Raw genomic sequence first — 22,853 nt, 5'->3', positions numbered from 1 at the left:
GTAGAGAGCCTCCAGACGCTGGGAAATACCCTGAATAACCCGAGGCTGGCAGGGACTGTGGCCGCAGAGATGGGGGAAGGAAGGCTAGGGCCAGCAGAAAAGCGGGGGGGGGGGGGGGGGGGGCTACCTGGAGATGGGGAGATAAGTAAGTAAAAGAATCTAACATTTTCTGAAGGCAAATTGTGCCCCCAAACACCCGTGCTAGGCACTCTCATTACCCTGTCAACTCAGCATTTTTACCTTACTCCACTTTACAGATGAAAAGCCTGAGGCTCAAAGAGGTAAACATACTCAAGATCACACAAGTAGCTAGCAAATGATATTCCAAAAACCCCTTCTTTTTCTACTGGCAGGGTAAAAAAGAAAAAAAAAATAGAGGGTGGAATGGGAAAGTTAGGTAAAAAGGGCTCACAGACCCTATCCCCACCGCCCTCTTGGCCCCTCTCCCCGCCCCTTCCTTCCTGTCCCACTAGCTTAACTTCTCTCCCTAGTGGCTATACCTCAGAAACCCGTGTAGCCAGAGATGGGGACGGAGCCTGCAGAACAGGTGGGAGTGGGGGCAGGGAGGAAGGGTTATAGAGAGGGAGGATAAGGCAAAGGGATGGGATTCCCCACTTGGTAACAAGCTTCTACCATGCTATGACCTATCCAGGATGCCTGGAGCCATCTGGGATCAGGACCTTCCAGATAGATGGGGCTGGTGATGTGAGGCTGGGGGTGGGGGATGAGACTGGACTGAGGGGAATTGTGAGCTGAACCTCGAGGTCCCAGGTTGCAACCGAGACCGGAAAACCTGAGGTCCAACCCTTGAGACCCCCCGCCTTGCCATGAGTCATTCAGTGTACCTGTACTGGAGGTAGAGATGGGGCAGGGAGGGGAGAAAGGAAAAAAGACATTAGAAACCCTCTCCACACCATGCCTGGAGTCCAGGGACCAGCCCTGAGGCAAAGCCTGAATGTAGGTGTTCTTCCAGGAGAGGGCGCTGCAAACAGAACCGAATCCCCAAGATCTATTAGTGACAGAAACCTTGGCTCATGGAGAGCCCAGGTGCTTCACATCCATTACCTCTTCCTTATTTCAAACAACTCTGCCGCTTGGGCTGGTCAGGGTTTCTAATCTCAACATTACATATTAGGCAACTGAGATACAGACAGGTCAAGGTCAGCCAGGAAGCTGCATGCAGAGGCAGGAGGGGTGCAGTGGAAGCCAAGACCTGTTGGGAGGGTGTGCTAGGAAGTGTTTGGAGAAGAGTTTGTATCTTCTCCCTCTGCACAACGGTCACAGAAGCTCCCAGCTTGGAAGGTATGTGTGGGAAGGGGAGGTGTGTGGGAGGTGTCTCATAAGGTCTCTCCTCTCATTTTGACCTCCCCAGGTCTCCTGGAGCCCCTACTCTGGGTATGATGAGGAGGCATACTCGGCTGAGCCATTGCCAGAACTCTGCTACAAGGCGGATGTCCAGGCTTTCAGTCGGGCCTTCCAACCCAGTGTCTCCCTGGCAGTGGCTGCACTGGGTCTGGCCGGCAATGGCCTGGTCCTGGCCACCCACCTGGCAGCCCGACGTGCTGTCCGTTCGCCCACTTCTGCCCACCTGCTCCAGCTGGCCCTGGCCGACCTTCTGCTGGCCCTAACCCTGCCCTTCGCCGCAGCCGGGGCTCTGCAGGGCTGGAGTCTGGGAAGTGCCACCTGCCGCGCCATCTCGGGCCTCTACTCAGCCTCCTTCCACGCTGGCTTCCTCTTCCTGGCCTGTATCAGCGCCGACCGCTATGTGGCCATCGCGCGGGCCCTCCCCGCTGGACCGAGGCCCTCTGCGCCAGGCCGCGCACACGTGGTCTCAGCCATCGTATGGCTGCTGTCGCTGCTTCTCGCGCTGCCTGCTCTCCTTTTCAGCCAGGATGGTCAGCGGGAAGGCCAGCGGCGCTGCCGTCTCATCTTTCCCGAGGGCCTCACGCAGACGGTGAAGGGGGCAAGCGCCGTGGCTCAGGTGGTCCTGGGCTTCGCGCTGCCGCTGGGCGTCATGGCCGCCTGCTATGCGCTCCTGGGCCGCACGCTGCTGGCCGCCAGGGGGCCCGAGCGCCGGCGTGCGCTGCGCGTCGTGGTGGCCCTGGTGGCGGCCTTCGTGGTCCTGCAGCTGCCCTACAGTCTCGCCCTGCTACTGGATACGGCCGACCTACTGGCTGCCCGCGAGCGGAGCTGCCCTGCCAGCAAGCGCAAGGATCTGGCACTGCTCGTGACCGGAGGGTTGGCCCTGGCCCGCTGCGGCCTGAACCCCGTACTCTACGCCTTTTTGGGCCTGCGATTCCGCCAGGACCTGCGGAGGCTGCTGCGGGGTGGGAGCTGCAGCCCAGGGCCTCGCCCCCGGGGGCGCTGCCCCCGCCGGCCCCGCCTCTCTTCCTGTTCGGCTCCCACTGAGACCCACAGTGTCTCCTCCTGGGACTACTAGGGCTGCGAATCGAGGGGAGAGGGCAGGCTGAGGAAATGATTCCAGGGAGGGTAGTGGGAAAGGGGAGTAGGTGGGGAGACCCTGAGAAGGAGGTAGGGACCTAAAGGAATTGCTTCTGTACTTTGCCACATTAAATTGATAACATGGAAATGAGATACAACCCAACAACTGTTACTATTTTTGAGTCACCGACTTGGAAGTGATTTGTAGCAGGGCAGAACCGGTGGGTTCCCCCTCCCCCTCAGTGCGCTTGGCTCTGAGTGGAAGGCGCTGAGAATCTGGGTGGGGGTGCAGGGCTGCTGAGCCTGCTGAAGCTCTAGGCACTGACACTCCCTCCACCTTCACCAGGTCTCTGTGAACAAGAGGTGAGGTGGGAAAGCTGCCAGGCAACGAGGGGCTGGGGTTCCTCTTAAAGTAGCATAAGGACGAGCTTTCTAACAACCACAGTGCTATCCAGTAATGGCTGCCTTATGAAGTACCGGGTTCCTGGCCTCTGGAATGTTCAGGCTAAGGCTGTTGGGGACTGTGTGTGCCTGTGCCTGGTGTGGGGGTAGGGACAATAGGCAGGAGATTTCCGTTTTGGGTGGGCTTTTGGATTAGATTACCACTTTACAGTCCCTTCTAAAGTTCTGTGGTGGAAAGAAAAAGGTTATTTAAAAAGTTGAGTCGGAGTTTTTCACCTTGGAGAAAAACCAAGGAGAGAATTCCAAATTGAAATTTTCCAGAGTCGTTATCATGGGTGTGGTGGGGGTGGGGGTGACTGCCATTCTCCATCTTCCCTGGGGACGGGGTCAGAGGAAATGCACTGAGCCTGCCGGAAAGAGAGAGGTTAGACATCGGAAAGAACTTTCCTGCAAAGACCCGGGATCTAGACAGGGAAGCGGGTATATGGTTTGAATGTCTCCATCCCTAGGAAATCTCAGTGCTGGTCACTGTCATCCGGGGTGAGGACAAGACGGGGATAGATAGCCTCTAGAGACGGTCGCATTGACTCCTGGTCTTTGTTTTACACAAGCACGATAGGCAGGATGGTGTTCACGTGCGACAAGGCTCGCAGTTTAATATCCGGTCAGCAAAGCTGCCCCTACCACTCCAGCCAGGAGTCTGGGGACCCCGGGCAAGAAGGGCGGGTGTGGCAGGGAGGTCTCAAGGGAGGCGCTGGCCTGACGTCCCCGCCCTGTCCCGCCCCGCCCAGCTCAGGCTAGCCTTCCTTCCTAGAGCCTCCGGCGGCTGAGACCAAGAGCCACCTCCACTAGGGGCCAGGATCCAGGGAAGGCCCGGAGATGGCGCCGATCTCCCGAAGGTCCCACAAGCCAGTCGCTGGGGGCCAACCTGGAACCCTCCACCGGAGACCGCGGGAATCGCCGCTGAGTCAGCAACGCACGCGCGCGCCCGCGGTCGCCCTGGCCCCGCCCCGTTCGCGGCCCCGCCCCGCCCCGGCCATTTAGCGCCTCGCTTAACCCCTTCCGACTTAGAACTCCTGGCTATTCACCCCAAGAGGCCTCCACTCTTCGAAGACCACAGAATTCCCTTGAATCTTAAGTCACTCTCCCCACTGGAGTTCAGTGAGCTGTGCGCTCTAAATTAGATTTCATTTCCGACCTAGGTCTTCACTTTCCCGAGTCTCTTAATTCCCGAGTCACCTTAATTTTTAAAGCGACTCACATCAAGGAATTGGACTACTCCATCCAGGGGCGGAGAGCTAGCTGCGTCTAGAGCTGAGCCTGGCGCAGGTGGCTAAGTCTCGTTCCTTCCTCAGGGACCCGGAGACGAGACAGGGTTTCAGAGGGCAGCAGTCGGGGCCTTCCTTCATGCCCTATGCCCTTCCTTCTATAAAGCTCCTCGAGAGGGTTTTTAATCTCTTGGTTGGTGAGCCAAGAGTTAAAACGGGCATGAAGGCGGGCTTCCGTGACATCACTAGCACTCCGAGTCCGACCTCAGAGACAGGGGCGTGGCTAACATCGCACTGCCCCCTCCCTCCTTATTCCTCTGCTCCTCCCCGCTGTCACCAAGCCAGGGGCACATGATGCAACCCGCCGCGGTTTCAGTGGTCTGATTGGTGGCCGCGCCCGGCGCCAGGCACAGGGATTGGTCAGGGGAGGCTGTGACGAAAACTGCACCCTGCCCTGTAAAGAAGGGAGGAGAGAAAGAAGAGGGAAAGGGGGGGGGGGCCGTCGGAGGGGAGGGGGTTGGGGAGGCGGGGTCCCAGAGCTGTGCTCGCGCCCTAGCGCGCCAGTCCCGGGGCTGCAGGGAGCGCAGCGCGCGCGGCCCGGGCCCCGGCCACCGGACACTCTACCGGACACGACCCTCCCTGGAGCTTGGACAACTGCCCACCTCGGACACTGCACCGGACACTGCCCCCCACAGGGCTGGACACTACAACGGACACTACTTCCCAGCTCCGGACACTGCTCCCCCACCAGCCCTGGACGCTTTCCCCCTCCCCCTCTGGGGGCGCAGACACCGAGACCCCGCAGGCGCTAGCAAGAGACCCCTTGCACCCCAGCGTCTGACACTGCCTCCTCCTTGTCCCCTTCTCTCTTCCCCTCCTCCCGCTGCATCATTCCCTCGCTCGGGTCGGAGCCCCGCCAGTTTCTCCGACCCCCTGCAGCTCGGCCCGGCTGCCCGAGCCCCCATCCCCCGGCTGCTCGCCCGGATGCCTCTCCCCGGGGGATTGTGGTGGCTCCTCTGCTGCCGTCGAGGCTTTACTCTTCTGCACCGGGACTACGGGGACGGCGAGCTTAGCGGGGACGGGGACGAGGACGAGGACGAGGAGACCTTTGAGCTGCGGACCCCGAGTCCAGCGGGCGGCGGGAGGGTAAGTCCCGGGGGGTTTGGAGCCTTGTCTCAATCCCTCTCACCAAAACCAGCCGTCACGTCTGATCCTGCTCCAGACTCCAGCCAAACGGCGTGCTCTTGGCGGACGGGGGACGTGGGAGAGGTTTTTGCCTGGGGGCCAGGAGCCCCCCCCCCCCCCCCGGAGCTCAAGGAACAGTCCTACTGGGGATGTGCCTGTGGGCCTCGAGCCTCATGCTGGGCGCTGTCCACCTGCTAGGGGCCCTGAGGCAGGGGAGGCGTCACGCGTGGCCCGACCTGGCCCTGCCTCTCCCTTCCCCGCCGGGCCCGCGTCCCATCCCGTCTCCTTCCGCCTCCGCCAGCGCCGAGGAATGTGGCGAGGCCGGCTGGGCGGCTCGGACGCCTGGGTCCGCTCCGCTCCCAGTTTGTGAGCGCTGAGTGCTGGGGCCAGATGCCGGAGCTCCCGCCGCGGGGACGTGGGAGAGGGGGAGAAGGCATCCTCAGATTGGGGGCCGTGGCAGGGACCCCACGGACAGGGAGCTGGGGGCGACCGCTCTTCGAGGACCCATCGTCATTACCCTGCCACTCAAGACAGAACTCTCGGCCCTCCCTGGTGAGGCTCCTGGGGAATTCCGGAGGGGATGGTGAGGGACACGGCTCCCCGGTTTTGTGGAATCTCCCCGTGGGGAAACTGAGGCTCGTTGGTCTGGAAGACCTCCAATTCATGACGTCCCCTCCCCGATTCCCCTGCACACCGGCAACCAGACTCCCGTGTGCTATGGCCTGGGTCAGGCTCCCATCCCCCACTCAGGGGTCCCCAGCAGGCCCGGTGGCTCGGTGCCCGGGTGGGGCGGGCTGCGCCGCTGGGGCCGGCGCCAGCACCTGGCGGAGGCGGAGGGCGGATAAATATAGAGGGGGGTGGAGGGAGGGAAGCAGGGGACGGCGATTAGGGGAGTTGGTCTAAGAGAGTGGTCAGCACCTGCCCCCGTGGTGGTGTGGCTAAGAACTCCTTTTAGACCCTCCAGAAAATAGGTTGATCTGTCACTCAGGAAGGCACAGGACCCAGGCGTCCCCAAGCTTCCAGCCTGGACAGGGTCGGCAGTGTGAACCACGCCATAGCCTCCCTCATGCTCCACCTCCACCCCCCTCCACTGAGCTTGGGGACAGGTGTCCCTGCCTCCCCCACCTCCCCCTCCTGGCTTTAGCAGTGTGGGAGCAAAGGGACGATGGCACCGTTCCTGCCTGACCTGGCTCCTGGACGGATTTTGGCCTCTCTCAGACCCCAGTCTACAGTTGAAGTTCCAGGACAAGGGGGAGAAGGGCAAAATCCTGAGCTGCATCTCCCCTGGAGAGCCTGTGCCATTTTCCAGCCTGCCCTTCCCGAGCCCCAGCAAAGGGGGAGGGTCTGCTTACCATTGAGTCTGAGGGGTGTCTGTGGAAGGGCAAAAGTAGTTCTTGGAGAAAGCCCTATACTGAAAAAGTCCTTCTTCCCTTCATCCACTTCTGTGCCCACCACCTGCCTGCCTGCCAGCCAATGAAGGGAAAATGAGGAGGAGGGGGTGACTTCCAGCAAGAAGAAACTTCACCCACCTCTCTCTTTTCAAAGATGGGGAAGCCAAGGCTCAAAGGCTCTGCCGACTTGTGAAGGTTCCACAGCCAGTTAGTGATTCGAGTTAGTGGTCAGGCTGTTACTAAAACCCAGGTCTCCCCACTCCCTGCACAGTGTTCTTTCCACTGTATCCCGCCCTGATTTAAGTCTTCAAAGGGAAACGGAGACAAGGCGGGAGGCTTCGCTTCTTAGCTCGGGCAGTTCTGTAGAGACTGGAAGAAGGGGCGACCTTCAGCTTCTACTGGCTCCCTCACAGTCATGACCCTACTCCTTGATTCCTCAATTCCCTGAGCAGCGCTGTCCTGGGGGCAGAAGCCACCGGCATCCTGCGATGACGGCTCTGATCCTGAGGGCTGCCCCCACCTGTTTCCCCAGGGCCCCTTGGACGTGACGCTGACTCAGCCGGTGAGGAGCGGGCCAGCCTCTGACAGGTGAGCTCGGCCCTGAGTCTCGTGGTCTGGAGACCCCAGCCCGTTCCCGGGACCCCAATCCTCGCTGTCTGCCCTCCCGCAGTTGTGCAATAAGGGAGAGGCCTTACGCCGGACGCTGTGGTTTGGCCGGGGTCCCGGGGGGGCGGTCCGACTGGGGGCGCGGGGAGAAAGGGGGGGGGTCTGGGCTATTTCTGGTGCGAGGTCAGAGCGGCCCAGCGGTTCCCACAGCCTGGGGGAGGGGTGTCCCGGCGCTTGCAGTCTGGGGAGCCCCGACTGAGGAGCCCCCTGGAGGCGGGGTGCAGGACCGACAGCCTCGCCCAACCCTCCCTCCCCTCTGGCCCAGGCTGCAGAGCTGGGAGGAGACGCGAAGTCTCATCCCAGAGAAGGGGCCGCCGGAGGAGGATCCGGACGTCGTGGTGAAAGGTGGGGACCCACCTCATGCACTCTGGCAGCCCCAATCCCAACCCTCCAGGGGATAGTGTCTTCTCCTACTCACCTCCTTTCCTTCCCTCTTCTGCCCTCCAGGTTGGCTGTACCGAGAGCCCCGCGGAGGAGGGGCGCGGCCCTGGTTGCCCCCGCGCCGGGCCTGGTTCGTGCTCACCAGGGACTCCCTGGATCAGTTCAGCAGCAGCGGGAAGGGGGCGCGGCGCCTCGGGAGCCTCGTGCTCACCAGCTTGTGCTCGGTGACCGGCCCGGAGCGCCGACCCAAAGAGACCGGTGAGACTTCGTGGGGACTCTTGTACCTCCCTGGGCAGCAGCCCCGCCGGCCCTAATTGCCCTCCGCGGGCTCTTTTCCCCCAGGTCTGTGGTCAGTGACCGTGTCTGGCCGGAAGCACAGCATCCGGCTCTGCTCCCCGCGCCAGGCTGAGGCGGAGCGCTGGGGGGTGGCGTTGCGAGAAGTGATCGCCTCCAAGGCACCACTGGAGACCCCTACCCAGCTGCTGCTTAGGGACATTCAGGTGTGAAAGAAGGGACTTCGTCGAGAAAGAGGAGGGTGGTGAATCCAGAAGCTGTCTGAGTTCATGGAGAGCCCCCTTTCCCATCCCTGTGACTCCTTAACTTCTAGGAGAGTTGCGGGGATCCGGAAGCTGTGGCCCTTATTTACCGACGGAACCCAATTCTGAGGCACACCAGTGGGGCCTTGTACGCTCCACTCCTGCCCCTGCCCTACGGTGTCAGCGCCCCAGGTGAGTGGTGCCATGGCCCAAGTCCCTTGGATGGGGAATCTGAATGCCTCACTTGACAGGGACTTAGAAGTCCAAAGCAAACCTAGCCCCTCACTTTTCCAAGGATGAAGGTGAAAATAGAAGCTGACCAAACTGATACCCAGGGTGGAGGAGAGGGAAGCCAGCACAGGAAAAGAGGCTCCCTTTGACCACCTTCCCTGTGGGTCTCATTCTGCCTACTGATATTCCTTCATGAGTTTTTACACTCTCTGTCCTATTTTTCAGTATACTCTTAAGACCATGTCATACTGCCTTTACAACTGCTGGACAGGCCAGAACTTTGGGACAATGTGCTGGCCTCATTCAGCTACACCTCTTCCCCAAAAGGAATAGTGACTAGTCAGGTCCCAAAGCTAGAAGATTAAGGAGGGCTGGGAGACAAACCCTTGTTTCAGGACTCCCAGTCCAGCCTGTTTTCTAGTTCATGGTGATGGCTCTTAGTGCCCAACTGCAGAATCTGGGGTTTGAGCCTATTTCTTTTAGTCAACCCCTGTAGCTCACAAACTCAGAGAGCAGCCTCAGTGGATCCCGAGGTGGAGATGCCTGGGAGGTAGGGGTTGAGAGCTTGGCTCTGTGGGGACCATTGCTTTCCCTTCACTCTTCCTGTCATTCGAACTCTCCCCTCCTTGCCATCCCCTGTCCCCTTATATTCCCTCTGACCTTTCCCTGGTTCATGCCTTCCTTCCAGGGCCCAGCTCTGTGTCCCCTCTCCAAACCGTCCCTCCACCCCCACCCTCCCACAGGTCCGGGCTACGCACCCTTGCGCGAGGAGGCGGTGCGGCTGTTCCTGGCGCTGCAGGCGCTGGAGGGGGCGCGGCGCCCCGGGCCCCTGATGCAGGGTGTGCTCCAAACCTGCCGGGACCTGCCTGCGCTCCGCGACGAGCTCTTCCTGCAGCTGGCTAAGCAGACCTCGGGCCCCGCAGGCCCCCCTGGGCCCCCAGCTACCCAAGACCCCGCAGCCCTTCGGTACTGGCAGCTCCTCACCTGCATGAGCTGCACCTTCCGGCCTGGGGGAGCTGTGAGGGGGCACCTCCTGGGGCATCTGGAAAGGTGAGAGGGGAGGGGTGGGGTAAGGCCAAGGCAAGGGAGCTGACAGGGCTGGGAGAGAATGAGAGGCCTTGCCAAATTGTTTGGTGGAGGGAGAATTTAGGCCTAGCGAAGGGAAGAGACTTGACCGCTGCTAATATGTACACCGTCTCTGTGGGAATTAAAGATCTGATCCCACTTTCGGTGGGAAGAATTAGAAAAGGCACCCCCTTTGGGCAGAGGAATTACTAAAGGCTGCTTTTCCTCGGGGCTGAGGCAGCCAGTTGCAAAGCGGAATGAGGCTGGATTTTGGATTCCAACCCGAAGGACGATCGTGGAGACTTTGGGAAGTGGGAGGGGGCAGTGAGGAGCAAGCTGTCAGGGCCTTAGAAAATAATTCAGATCCACGTGGTGCGCCAAGGGTAGATCCAGAAGAGAGAGGGTCGCTGCCTTCAAGGAACTTAGAGTTGGAAGGAAGGGAACCGATTAGATGAAAGAAACGATAAAATAAGAGGGCGAAAGGAAGGGGGAGAAGGTAAGCTCTCCGAGCACCGATCCTCGGGTTTTCCCTACGCCAGGACCGAGCAGGCGCTCCCGGACACAGAACTGGCGGAATATGCGCGCTTCATCCGGAAAGCGCTGGGCCGGACGCGCGGCCGAGAGCTGGTGCCTTCTCTGGCAGAGATTTCAGCGTTGAGCCGACGACAGGAGCTGTTGTGCACCGTGCACTGTCCGGGGGCTGGTGCCTGCCCTGTGGCCATAGACTCTCACACCACAGCGGGGGAGGTAAGGCCAGAAAAGACCCCTGAAACCACAACCCTTCCCCCCGACCCTGGCTTCCCATGCCTGGCTCTCCTGGTTCCCGGGCCCTAGGTTTGCCCAAGCCTGAGATTCATCATTTGAGTCAGGGATGTGTATGGAGGGACTGAGAGAGCTGAAAGAACCCTCCAGATGGCAAGACCCCTGCGCGGTCTGACCTTCCCCTCATGCCTTCTCCCATCCAGGTTGCTCGAGAGCTCGTGGGACGGCTGGGCTTGGCCCGTAGCCGGAACGCATTCGCGCTGTATGAGCAGCGAGGGGCCCAGGAGCGAGCCCTGGCTGGGAGCACTCTCGTGGCTGACGTGCTCACCAGGTTTGAGAAGTAAATGTCCAGCCCCAGCCCCACTCTCCGTTAACCCATCAGCCTCTCAGCTCTGGTCAATCACTGAGCAAACTTTTATGAAGCCCTGGCCATTTGCCTGCACGGTAACGTTTGCTGGTTCACACATGGAGCCTGCCCTCGGGGAGTTTGCTGTTTGGCTTCAAGGCGTCCCAAACTTCTGGCTCCGCCCCCCCCCGTTTGGTCCCGCCTCCGGCCAGCGCCTAGGGGAGTCTCGCTTCTGCCTCGCACCGAGTCCTTATCTCTTCTTTAGTTTGGCAGCGGAGGAAGCCGGGCTGGATGATTCGACGGACTCTGGTTGGAGACTATGCCTGCGTCTTCACGGGCCTCTGCACCCTGAGGGGCTGTCCCCAGACGGTCACGAACTGCCTTTCCTCTTTGAGCAGGTGAGGATCTCCAGCGTTCACGCCCCCACCCCCCCAAATACTCGCGAGCCTGAACCCCTCCCTTTCTGGGCCGTCTCATTTCATAGTTATGGCAACCTCGCGGGAGGCTTTACTTGAACCCAGACCTCGGATTATGCACCCCGAGGTGTCTTCGCCGCCGCTCCCACGTTGACACCCACTGCCTCCTCTTAGGCTCACGCTCTGCTGCTCCGCGGCCGGCCGCCCCCGCCCGAAGACACGCTGCGCGCCCTGGCGGCGCTGCGTCTGCAGAGCCTGCACCGAGACTTCTCCCCCAGGGAGCCCCTGCCTCCCCTGGACCGCCTGCTGCCGCCCCCCGCCCCGCCACGTGAAGACCCTCCCCGCCCAGTCCCCAGGCCTCCTCCCTCCGCCGCCCTGCTGGCCGGGGCAATCTGGAGTCCGGGCCTGGCCAAGAGGCGGGCGGAGAGGACCCGGCGCGGCGGCGGGGCAGGCAGCACGGCGGGAAGCGTGGCCCGCGAGGGAGGAGGTGGCGCCGGCACGGCGGCCGCTGTGCTGGGCGGCTGGAAGCGGCTACGGGGCATGGGCCGAGCTGAGGCCATGGCTGCCTACCTGGCTCTGGCGGCGCAGTGTCCAGGGTTCGGCGCTGCTCGGTATGACGTTCTGGAGCTGAGCACGGTGAGGGGGAGAAGGGAGAGGGGACTCTGGCGGCCCAAGCCCTACACGTTTGCCCCAGAGCCACAAGCCCCACTGTGGGTCAAGTCACTCCTGACACCCAGCACAGCTGCCCCTCCCAAATCCCAGGAGTCACTCCCTGGCCCTTGGGTTCTCACCTCTCCAGAGCCTTAAGCCCCTCCATGCAATGTGGATCACAGAGGGGACTGGGAAACTCCCTGCTCACAGCCATCTCCCCCCACCAAAAATAATGCTGCAGGGTTCCCTCCTTCCACCCTGACTCTGCCTGTCTGTCCATAGGAGCCTGGTGGGGGCACTCCACAGAAGCTATGTCTGGGCTTGGGAGCCAAGGCCATGTCCCTCTCCCGGCCAGGTGAGACAGAGCCCATCCACTGTGTCAGCTATGGCCATGTGGCCGCCTGCCAACTGATGGGCCCCCACACCCTGGCACTGAGGGTGGGAGAGAGCCAGCTCCTCCTGCAGAGTCCCCAGGTGAGTAGAAAGAGGGTGTGGAAGGTGGAAGGAACGGAAAGGATGTCAAGAAACATTTTATTAAACACTGAGCATGGGGCAGGTACAGTTCTAGGCACTGGGGATCCACCTGTGATCAAAGAGAGGCTCAAGGAGCTGACATTAATTAGAGCAGGAGTGTCAGACACTGAACAAGGAATCAAAAACCATATAAGAAAGTGATAAACGCTACCAAGGGAAGCGTAGTGTGACAGGAAGTGACTGGAGGGGGGGTCATAGCATTAGGTAGGACAGTCAGGAAAGGATACTCAAAGTGACCTTTAAGCTAGCCACAGGAAGATCTGGGGGAACAGCATTCCAGGTAGAAGATATTCCAAGTGTAAAGGCCTTGAGATGACAATCCACTTAGCATCTTTGAGAAGCAGAAAGACACCAGTGTGACTGGCACATAGTGAGTGAGGGAGAGAGCGGTGATGAGGAAGGAAAGGTCGTAGGGGGCAGCTCTAGTAAGGCCCTGGTAAGGAGCCCGGGTGGAGGATGAGACAAAGGAGAACCCAGTGGCCCCTACTGCACTCTGACCTCTGCCTTCTCTTAGGTGGAAGAGATCATGCAGCTGGTGAATGCCTATTTGCCCAGTCCCTCCCCCGAGAGGCCCTGCCGCAGCCCTTCTCCTCCATGCCAAGACCTGCCAGACACCTCCCCTCCCAGCCAGCACCCGGGCCTGGACGAGCCCCAGGGACAGTCTGGCTGTTTGGGGCAGCTGCAGGACTGAGCCTGCCAAGAGGTCACGACCTCCCTTCTGCCTCCAGCCTGGACCTGGACTGTTCTGAGATTTGAGGGAACCGTGGACCCTTTTGGCCCTGCAGGGACAGGGCACACACCACACCCAAGGGCTGCAATGGGTGCAGACAATTTTCTAGTTTGTTTCTTAATTTATTTGTAGAAGAGAAGCAAAAAGAAAAAAAAAAAATCCTTATTTACACAAACCCTTCCTGTGGGAGTGTTGTCAGTGGGACAAGTTAGAGTCCCCAGAGCTCAGAGCTCCACCTCTGGGGACGCCCACACTGTGGGCTTTTACCAGCACTGAAGGGAGTCTGGACACCACAGGGCTCCACCCTCCTTGACCTTCTGGATTTAACCTCCTCTTCGCCAGCATGCTGCCACAGGGTGGTGGGTGGGGCAGGCAAGAGGGCAGTTTTGGAGGCTGGCAATTACTCACCCTTGCTTCTCCATTGAGTGGCATAGGGGTGGCCTCCTGGCGTCTCTAAGGCCGGAAGGCAGTGAGTCATCAGGACTGGCACTACCCAGTTCCTACCCTGGTGTCCAGCTTCTGGGCCCTAGTTGGGTCCATCTTTTGTGTGCCTACTGCTTTGGGCCTGGAATGGAGAGAAGCCTGGGGCAGGATCAGACCCAAGAACTTCTCTGGCACAGATAATACCTTATCGGGACGGGCTCAGTCCTACTCCCGAGTTCTGTTCCTGCTTTATCAAGTTAGTTTGAATCGGGTTGCGTTCCTGAGGATCTGATAGCCTTGGGCACTGGGAATCTAGAGTTCTGGCTTTCCTGACCTGCTCAGAATGCTGCAGGCCCTCCTTCTCTAGCCCCCACGGCCTCTTCACTAGCGGAAGAGGCTGGGGCAATATTGATCCACCCTGGGGCAGGAGCGTAGGCACTGAGGACATAGCAGACCTCAGTAAACCTCTGTAATCTTGAGAGTAGGGCTTACTCTAGTAAAGCAGCCTGGCTCTAGACAAGGTATGCCAGTGGAAATAGTGACCACACTAAGACCTGGACTAAGTGGACTAAGATAAAGGCCACATACCTGGGAACTGGGAGGGAGCATGGGTCATCCCCCATATTCACAGACCAAGCCCTGAGTATATCCACAACCAAGCTCTGACTGTATTCACGACAAAGCTTTATTGCTTTATTCAAGCTAAATGAGCAATATCAAGGGTCAGGTCAGAGAAGGGTGGAAGTAGGACCAGCTCCTGGGCTGGAGATAAACCTAGAAAGGTTTTTGGTGACAAGAATCTGGGTCACAGGGACCAGGCACAATGGGGACTATGCATACTGTCCAGGGGAAGTGGTGGGGAGGAAGTCACTGCTCCTGGGCGCCCCAGGAGATGTAGTCTGGCCGCGTGGCTGCATGGTACTCGTCGATGAGTTCCTGCACAACCTCCCTGGACGTGTCCAGCTCATCAAAGTTCTCCTTGAAGATGTCCTCCTTGCGGAACTGCTCCAGGAAGGCCTCCCGCTTCCGCAGCTTGTCATACTGCTGGCAGGAACTTTCAAAGAGCTGAAAGAGATAGAAATCTCCAGGATGGGAACCAGTGCATGATAAGGGGCTGGAATGGAATGGGGGAGAATGATAAGGGTGTCTACTGGAACTGAATGGCCAAAGAAGGCCAGGAGATTAGGCTCACCGAGGAGATGCTGGTGTGGTTGGCCATCATGAGCCCACTGACCCGGTGGGCCGAAGGCAGGTAGGGAGACTTCCTTGACAGGGCCACCTGGATGCTGGCAGGGCCCCAGGGGATGAAGTTGGCCAACTTCCGCTCCCGGATCCTCTGCAGACTCTTGTGGACCTAGCGGGGAGGGGTGGACACAACAGTGGTGGTGGTAGCCTCTCCTCTACCCCTGTGGGTTCCGGGGGTGGCACGAAGGGGCCTCACCTACCTGGGTGGGGTCCACCTCCCCCTGGATGATGTTGAGGATGGCGATGTAGCAATGGTTGGTCTGGCGATCCCGGCCCGTGGACACCATCACGTTCTTGGGCTGCAGCAGCCGCCTCATGACATCCAGGACTGTGGTCTTCCTCACGCTGGCCACCTGAGGGGAGAGCGGGCCACGGGGACCAGGCCAGCACTCAGGGCACGGTCCAATGGCTGACCCCCATCAGACTCAGGCTAGGATGGTCTCTCTGGGAGGCATCTTGAGATTCAGGTGTACACTGAGCCTTGGCTGCAGGACCAGGAATCTTAGCCCTCCTCAGCTCAGCAAGGTCATGCCCCTGTGCGGGAGCATCAGCAGACCCCACATAGCCCGGGCCCTACAGGGAGCCAGGGGTGTAGGGAAGAGGAGAACAAGTCAGCACGGAGCTGGACGGTCTGTGCCTGTCCCTGAGCACAGAGCCTCTGGGGCTACAAAGAGCGGCTCCTGGAGGGCGCAGCAGGGGGACAGAAAGGCTAGGCCAGGGCCTGCTGGGGCTGCTCCTACCGACTGGTCCGTGGTGAGCGGGGTGTAGCCGGTCATGAGGAAGTGGAGTCGAGGAGTGGGGATGAGCGAGGCGATGAGGCCGATGAGGTCGTTGTTCATGTAGCCAGGGTAGCGCAGGGTGGTGGTGCTGGCTGACATGATGGTGGACACCTGGGGACGGGGGTGCCGGGTCATGGGCCTTGGCCTGGGGCGGGGCCTCCCTTCCCCAGATGGCACTCCAGTAAGGAGGGTTTCCAGTCCGGGAGCAGGGGCTCACCAGCTGGTTGATCTGGGAGAAGGATGGGTTCTGGATGTGCAGGCGGTCTGTGGCGATCCGGTTCAGGGCTGTGTTGTCCAGTACCACCTGGGGGGACAGAAGAGGGTCACGGCACCTTTTTGAGGAGAAAGGGGGCAGAGAGATAAGTTATTAGCTTTACCCCCTCTAAATTCTAAAAACCAGGAAGTGTGTTAACTTAAAAAGGAAAATACTGTCCCTGGGGCATCACAAGATACTTTTCTACCATCCTGTAAACAAATTGTCTCCATGTGCCATCCACTGTGCCTGGTTCTGGAGACACCATGGAGGGTAAAACAGGCACGGTCTGTCCCCTTCACCAGGTCTACAGAAAAGTACAGTTACAGCCTGAAATATGCACAAAGGAATTTGACCTTGAATGCGTGGTCAGAGAAGGTTTTACTATGAAAGTGCCCCTTGGGCTGAGAATTTAAGCATGAGTAGGCATTAAATAGGCTAAATGGGGACACATGTCAGGGGTATTCACTTTGTTGAGAGCAACTTGGGGTCAAGTCCTTATTTCATAATTTGGGCCACCAGGTATGGCTTTATTTGGTCCTCTGTTCTCTGGGCAGGGGCTTGGGAAGGGCAGGGTGTACATGTCCCACTGGTTTGAGGAGGTGGAGCAAAGCATCCCCCCCCCCCCACTCCTTTCTCTGGCACTCACCACACAGTCTGCGTTCTGGGTGAGCCTCTTGAGCGTGAGCAGGGAGTTGTAGGGCTGGACCACCACATCGCTCATCTCGTCCTGGTTGGGAAACACTGAGTATGTCTGCACCAGCTTCTTGGGATACCTGGGGGTGAAGAAGAGGGAAAGGGGAAGGTGACGATGAACTGGAAGGACTCCCATCACTGCCCACCTTGGTCTTATCTAGAGATAATAGGGTCATTCCTTTCCAAGTGCCACCAAGCTCTTGTACAAAAGGCGGGTGAGGGCAGAACTGAGTGTTTAGAGCCCAGGAGCCAAAAAGGATAAACCTAAAGCATCAAACCCACCAAACCCTGTAGGTCCCTCCTCTCCCTAGGCAAACCCCCTCCTGGAAGTTACTGTTTCCTAGATGTTCCCTGGATGGCCAGGCTCTATTTCTACCAGTGACTCAAAGCAATAGTGCCAAGCCGTTCAGTCCAAGAGAAAAAAGTGACAAAAAGGAAAGACCTTACCCAGGGAACCAGGGCTAATGCCCTCTCCCCAAACACAGGGTTACCTGTCATTCAGTCGTTCCAGAAGGTAGGAACCCAGGCCAGAACCGGTCCCCCCAGCAATGGAATGACACAGCACGAAGCCCTGCATGGGGAGAGGCAGTCTCCAGGGATCTGGGGAAGAGGCTTTAGGCTTGTCTCATTCCCCACTCCCAACACACTCCTGTCCCAAGGCTGCTTCTGTGTCCATCCAGGCTGAGGCTCCTTGGGAAGGAAGACTCATGCCTAAGGAGCTGATGCCATCCACATTAGGATCTCCTTGAGGACAAGTACTGTACCTTTCTTTAAAAAAATTGTTTTTAAATATCTATGTTTGAGAGAGAGAGAGGCAGAGAAGAGAGGGAGATCTGAAGCAGGCTCCTGGCTCTGAGCTGTCAGCACAGAGCCTGACATAGGTTTCGAACACATGAACCATGAGATCATGACCTGAGCTGAAGTAGGACACTCAATGACTGAGCCACCCAGGTGTCCCTGTACCTTTCTTTTTAAATGTTTTTTTTTTAATTTACTTATTTTGAGAGATAGCAAGTAGAGGAAGGGCAGAGAGAGAGAGAGAGAGAGAGAGAGAGAGAGAGAGAGAGAGAATCCCAAGCAGGCTCTGAGCTGTTAGTGCAGAGCCTGACTTGGGGCTCAATCTCACGAACCATGAGATCATAACCTGAGCAGATATCAAGTCAGTCGACTGAGCCACCCAGGAGCCTCTGTACCTTATTTACCTTAATATCTCACATATGATGCTCCAAAAATTAGTTTTAAATAGAATTGCCCCCATCACACCACCTGTTCGGGCTACCTCCCGACCGTTCCCCAGCACTTATCAGCCTTTTCTTTTCCTTCAGTGGGGCTGAACCTCACCTCTAAGCTGTCACTTCCATCTGCTTCTCGGTCTATGATATCAAAAATGTCTTCATGGATTTTCTCACCCTGTATAGAGAGACATGGAAGTGAGTGTAAGGATGAAGATTCTGGGGAGTACCTCTTTTCAGCACCAAGAACACCCCCTGGGACACTACTGCCACCCTCAAACAGAGCCTCAGCTGTGGCCCTCAACTCAAAAAAGCTACTTTTCAAATGATTTGCAGCTTGCATACACCTCTCCCTGGCTCTCCCTCTTGTCAGGGTATCCCTTTGTCTCTTATTTATTGTCTATCCGGTCTGGTCAAATCCCCAGGCTGCCTGAGCCTGCCTTGCCCTAGGGAGGGAACATCAAGGGTTTCTGGGATGGCCACCCAGATACCTGCGAGAATCCACTGGCCCAGTTGTTGCCAGCCCCTCCTCCATGCTCTGACAGGTAGATGTTCTCTGGGTTGTAGAGCTTGGCATAGGGGGAGTTGAGGATGGAGTGGATCACCCGGGGCTCCAGGTCCAGCAGCACGGCCCTGGGGATGTAGTGCTCATCGTCTGCCTGTCAAGGGGAGACCAGCAGGGTGGTCCAGTCAGCTAAGGCCCAGTCCTCCATCCTCCCAACTCTGGCTCCTGCCTGTCCTCCCTCCTCAAGCCAGCCGCCCTGACTCCTTTGCCCAGAGGGTTTCCTGGTACCAAGCCCCTGCCCTTCCCTCAGGCCCCCTGGGGCCACTGTGGGGGGGGCCGTGGGGGGGGGCTGGCAAAGTCGCTGGGAGCACCTGGTAGAAAAAGACGTCCTTGCGGTCAGTGCCCTCGGTGGCGAACTCCTCCACGATGCCCTCGGGGCTGATACCATGCTCAGCGCACAGTTGTTTCCAGAACTCGAACCCAACTGGGGGATGGGGAGAGATGCCTGGGTCTGATAGTCATAAGGCCTCAGCAGCCCAGGGTTAGGCTCAGAGGCTGTCACACTCAGAGGCTGGGCCCAAGACACCTGGTCTGGGAGCTGTCACAGCCCAGGCGCGGCTCTCCATCGGGGCCTTGTTCATCATGCGCAATAGGGCAGGGGTTTCATGGGAGGGAAAGGGGGACTAGAGGATGCCAAGCACTTGGGTGGGACCCGAAGGGGCAGAACCGGAGACTGGAAGGGCTCGGCGCTCGCTCGCTCACTCTGGTTGCCGCACTGGCCCAGCTGCAGGGTGATGATCTCCCGGGGCATCGCTCTTCAGACGTGGGCGCGCCAGCCCTGCCCGGCGGGAGTCACGGCAGAGACGAACGCCTGGCAGCCGGGCTCGCAGGACGTGGGGAGCGCGCGTTCTCTTCGTCTTTTGACGCGAGTGCTCGGTCTGCGCGTGTGCAGTGCGGGCCTCCCCACTGCCGCCGGGCCGGGGAGCCCAACCTGGACATGATTTCCCCACTACAGTTACAGCTGGAATTCGGCACAGGCGCAGTGTGAGGCCACGCCCCCTCCTGCCCACCCACCCCAGCACCGCGCCTGCGCCGTGAAACTCTTTGGGGCTGCGGGGTAGCGACCCGAGCGTGGGGGCGGGGAGGGGCGGTCCAGGTGTATCGAGTCAGCTGCGTGCTACAGACGGGTGAGCGGCTTGGCGGCTCTTCTGGATAGAGGGGCTGGCTTGAAGCCAGTCTTTTTTTCAATTTCTATTTTTAAGTTAAATATACCTAACATAACATTTACCATTTTAATCCTCTTTAATCGGACAGTTCTGTGGCATAATGTACATTCACACCGTTGCGCAACCATCACTGTCATTCATCCCCAGAACTTCGTCACCTTCCCAACCGAACCCTGTACCATAAATAATAACTCTCCATCTCCATCCCCATCAACATCCTACTTCCTGTCTCTATGACTTTGGCCAGGTATCTTATATAAATGGAATTGCATAGTATTTGTCCTTTTGTGTCTACCTTATTTCACTGCATAATGTCCTCAAGGTTACTCCCATGTTGTAACATGTGCCAGAATTCCATTCCTTTTTAAGGATGTATAATATTCCGTTGTGTGTTTATGCCACATTTTGCGTTTATCTATTCATCTGTAGATGGACGCTGGGGTTGGCTGTTGTGAATAATTATGCCATGAACATGGGTGTGTACAAATAAGTTTGAGTCCCTGCTTTCAATTATTCTGGGTATACACCCAGAAGCAGAATTGCTGGATCATATGGTAATTCTATGTTTAATTTTTTGAGGAATCGCTGTGCCATTTTCTTTCTTTTGTATTTTAATTTATTTTGAGAGAGAAAGAGAGAGAGAGAGAATGCATGCATGAGAGGGGCAGAGAGAGAGAGAGAGGGGGAGAGAATCCCAACCAGGCTCCTCACCATCCACGCAGAGCCCAATGCAGGACTCAAACCCATGAACCTAGAGATCATGTCCTGAGTCAAAACCAAGAGTCAGATGATAACCGACTGAGCCACCCAGGCGCCCTGGTACCATTTTCTATTGTGGCAGCACTATTTTACATTCCTACCTGTAATGCACAGGGGTTCCAATTTTTCCACATCCTCACCAACACTTGTTACGTTCTTTGTTTTGTTTTGTTTTGGTTTTTAATAATAGCCATCTTAATGAGTGTGAAGTGATATCTCATTGTGGTTTCTGTTTTATTTTAAATTACAAAGTTTTAAACATACAAGCATGATTCTGTACTTTTATTATATATATTTTTTGTTTTGAAATTTTCTATAAATGGTATTAGAGTATATATACTATATTTTTGTAACCTACTTTTTTCACCCTACATTATATTTTTGTGATTTAGCAATGCTGATGCATGTAGATTTATTTCATTCTTTTTCTTTATAGAAATTTTCTATAAATGGTATTAGAGTATATATACTATACTTTTGTAACCTACTTTTTTCACCCTACATTATATTTTTGTGATTTAGCAATGCTGATGCATGTAGATTTATTTCATTCTTTTTAACTGCTTTATAGTGTTTCATAGGATGAATACACTAGTTTATACTATTTCCACACAAGGGTGATTAGATTGTTTCTACTTATCCCCTGTTACATAGAGTGAATACAGGATTTGTCACTTGTGAACGTGAAGGAGAATATCTCTACCACTGGCATGTGCATCTTCTTTAGAAGGTTTACAAACTTTACAAGGTTTCACATGTTTTTTCCTAGATGGTTGTACACCCTTACCAGCGATGGAGTTTTCATTTCCTTAAACCTGCATCCACACTTGGATTGTCAGATCTTAATTTTTGTCCATTCCATGGATGCCCAGGGGGATCTCATGGTTATAATTTCCAGTTATGATCACAAGTGAAGTTCATCTGATTTGTTGTTGTTGCTGTTGTTAGTACCTTGAGAATTGCCTGTTCATATCTTTTGCCCATTTTTCTATTGGTCTATTTCTTTTGGACATAACAAGATACTCCACAGATTTTTTTCCTGGTTGCATGGGTTGCAAATATTGTCTCTTGGTCTATGGGTTGTCTTTATACTTTGCATGTGGTGTCTTTTGGCCTAGAGAAGATTTTAATGTAGACAGTTATCCTTATTTTCCTTTCTGTTTTGCATGTTTTATACCTTGTTAAAGATAGCATCCCTTTCCCAGTATCATAAAGCTGTCCTTTTATGTTTTCTTCCAGAAGCCCCATAGTAGTTTTGCTTGTTCCCCGTGTTGTGTGCTGACTTGTTATGATTTCAAATCCATGTTTTGAAAGCTTGTTTTGGACAAAGTTGTTTGTGGTTTGAACTTGTTTTCATGAAATTGTTTTGAAGTTGGATATTAGAACTTTCTTATCGAACTCTGCACCTGGAGTGATGAGGACCATTACATCATCAACACCATAGTAACGGCCATGGTGTCCATCACATTGTATACTTTTAAACTTTAAAAATTAAGAGGAATGGGTATTGAGGAGGGCACCTTTTGGGATGAGCACTGGGTGTTGTATGGAAACCAATTTGACAATAAACTTCATGTACTGAAAAAAAATAATAAAAAATAAAAAATAAAATAAAATAAAATAAAATAAAATAAAATAAAAATTAAGAGGAATGGCCAGCAACTCGAAAGCATTTGGTCTGGACAAGGCTACTCTTTGATGATCTAATAGCTCTCTGGGGATCTTGAGACACTTACTCGGACTGTGGCTGCCATGGCAAGGCTACCTTGGTGTTAGCAGTGGTGTTAAACCATGCAGCAGTCTCAGGAAGAGAAGGGACATCTGCTTCTGCCTTAGTGAGGCTACTCCTCATAGGCAGTGGTCCAAGCTGTGTAGCGGTCCCTGCAGTAATAATCTTCAGAGCAGCCCACCTTGCCTGCCAACACTGGCTCTGTGTCCCACCAGCTAAGTGCCCCAGCAGTGAGGGTCCTAAGCAGGCAGCTGATACCCAGCTTTTAGTTGGAAGGACTGACACTCCCAAGAACCAACTTGTAGAAAGGTACACCTCAGCTAATATTGGACTTTATTTATTCCATCTCCCTTTTACCTGGAACAATAATGTAATTAATCTATCATTGATTTGGAGCATGTTATTTCTTTATTGGCATATTAAGAGACATCATCCTGTATGCTGTTGGCTTGTGAAATATTATTATTATAAATTGTAATTCTTACAGTGAACCTGTGTTAAATAAATTATTGGCAAGGACAAACTTAGTCGCTGAGCATAATTTGCCCCGAACAAAACACTCTGTAGGTCTTTAGTTCATCTGGAACCTATTTGGAGGCCTGCTGTAAGATAGGGATCCACTTTATCTTTTCCATATGGATGGCCAGTGGTCTCCCAGCCAATTATTGAAGAGTGGGTGCGGTGCCCCCCAGCGCCAGCACATTCCAAACCCCCACTCTGATGCAGGCTGGCTTCTGGCTGCTCTTCTGCTCCATTGGGCTGTCTGTCTGTCCCTGTCTGGAGGGCTTTCTCTGGGAGCTGCTGCAGAGGGTCTGGCAGAGGCACCACTGGCAAGAGTCATGCTCAGACAAAGGTTTTTGTATTCTTTTCTCTATCACTTTCTCTTTTTTTATGAGAACTCGGCCACCTTCCAGGGCTGGCCGCCATGAATCCTCTGGGCTTCTTTAGAAGGCTCTGGCTTGCCCCATGCCTGTCCCCTCCCAAGCCTCTGCTCAGTTTC

At 56.0% G+C, this 22,853-nt stretch overlaps 3 protein-coding genes across 7 annotated transcripts; 2 read left to right on the top strand and 1 right to left on the bottom strand.

The window, feature by feature from the left end:
- Positions 1–109: 109 nt before the first annotated feature.
- CCR10 (C-C motif chemokine receptor 10) lies at positions 110–2,605 on the top strand. Its single transcript, XM_043584554.1, has 2 exons — positions 110–547; positions 1,373–2,605. The coding sequence occupies exons 1-2, from the start codon at positions 524–526 to the stop codon at positions 2,438–2,440; spliced, it is 1,092 nt and encodes a 363-aa protein (XP_043440489.1). The 5' UTR covers positions 110–523; the 3' UTR covers positions 2,441–2,605.
- A 2,029-nt stretch (positions 2,606–4,634) lies between these two features.
- PLEKHH3 (pleckstrin homology, MyTH4 and FERM domain containing H3) lies at positions 4,635–13,181 on the top strand. Of its 4 annotated transcripts, none has more exons than XM_043584547.1 (13): positions 4,635–5,258; positions 7,221–7,276; positions 7,620–7,699; positions 7,802–7,993; positions 8,078–8,235; positions 8,343–8,463; positions 9,246–9,552; positions 10,107–10,314; positions 10,533–10,660; positions 10,941–11,073; positions 11,266–11,727; positions 12,025–12,216; positions 12,791–13,181. In XM_043584547.1, the coding sequence occupies exons 1-13, from the start codon at positions 5,097–5,099 to the stop codon at positions 12,965–12,967; spliced, it is 2,376 nt and encodes a 791-aa protein (XP_043440482.1). In that variant the 5' UTR covers positions 4,635–5,096; the 3' UTR covers positions 12,968–13,181. The 4 variants fall into 4 exon arrangements, with proteins under 4 accessions (XP_043440482.1, XP_043440481.1, XP_043440484.1 ...); XM_043584546.1 differs by having other exon boundaries at positions 4,635–5,849; positions 10,533–10,669; XM_043584545.1 differs by having other exon boundaries at positions 4,636–5,258; positions 10,533–10,669.
- A 915-nt stretch (positions 13,182–14,096) lies between these two features.
- LOC122485616 (tubulin gamma-2 chain) lies at positions 14,097–19,180 on the bottom strand. 2 transcript variants are annotated; one of them, XM_043584552.1, is made up of 11 exons: positions 18,902–19,180; positions 18,511–18,623; positions 18,126–18,293; positions 17,744–17,812; positions 16,894–16,973; positions 16,356–16,482; positions 15,671–15,757; positions 15,415–15,564; positions 14,875–15,027; positions 14,622–14,783; positions 14,097–14,494 (listed from the first exon to the last, which is right to left on the bottom strand). In XM_043584552.1, exons 1-11 carry the CDS (start codon positions 18,948–18,950, stop codon positions 14,297–14,299), a joined length of 1,356 nt encoding a protein of 451 aa, XP_043440487.1. In that variant the 5' UTR covers positions 18,951–19,180; the 3' UTR covers positions 14,097–14,296. The 2 variants fall into 2 exon arrangements, with proteins under 2 accessions (XP_043440487.1, XP_043440488.1); XM_043584553.1 differs by lacking the exon at positions 16,894–16,973 and having other exon boundaries at positions 14,378–14,494; positions 18,902–19,159.
- Positions 19,181–22,853: the final 3,673 nt, after the last annotated feature.

Source organism: Prionailurus bengalensis, chromosome E1 (assembly GCF_016509475.1).
Source record: "Prionailurus bengalensis isolate Pbe53 chromosome E1, Fcat_Pben_1.1_paternal_pri, whole genome shotgun sequence".
Classification (NCBI taxonomy): domain Eukaryota; kingdom Metazoa; phylum Chordata; class Mammalia; order Carnivora; family Felidae; genus Prionailurus; species Prionailurus bengalensis.
This window is presented reverse-complemented; position numbering and strand designations above follow the sequence as displayed.

Excerpts from the sequence above, each read along its gene's own strand:
- CCR10 (XM_043584554.1), top strand. The coding sequence starts at position 524 with ATGGGGACGGAGCCTGCAGAACAG. Across the intron at positions 548-1,372 it reads GGACGGAGCCTGCAGAACAG|GTCTCCTGGAGCCCCTACTC; the intron begins GTGGGAGTGGGG and ends TGACCTCCCCAG.
- PLEKHH3 (XM_043584546.1), top strand. The coding sequence starts at position 5,688 with ATGCCGGAGCTCCCGCCGCGGGGACGTGGGAGAGGGGGAGAAGGCATC. Across the intron at positions 5,850-7,220 it reads AGAACTCTCGGCCCTCCCTG|GGCCCCTTGGACGTGACGCT; the intron begins GTGAGGCTCCTG and ends CTGTTTCCCCAG. Across the intron at positions 11,728-12,024 it reads ACGTTCTGGAGCTGAGCACG|GAGCCTGGTGGGGGCACTCC; the intron begins GTGAGGGGGAGA and ends GTCTGTCCATAG.
- LOC122485616 (XM_043584552.1), bottom strand. The coding sequence starts at position 18,950 with ATGCCCCGGGAGATCATCACCCTGCAGCTGGGCCAGTGCGGCAACCAG. Across the intron at positions 18,624-18,901 it reads GGGCCAGTGCGGCAACCAGA|TTGGGTTCGAGTTCTGGAAA; the intron begins GTGAGCGAGCGA and ends CCCATCCCCCAG. Across the intron at positions 15,028-15,414 it reads CGCTCACCACGGACCAGTCG|GTGGCCAGCGTGAGGAAGAC; the intron begins GTAGGAGCAGCC and ends CTCTCCCCTCAG.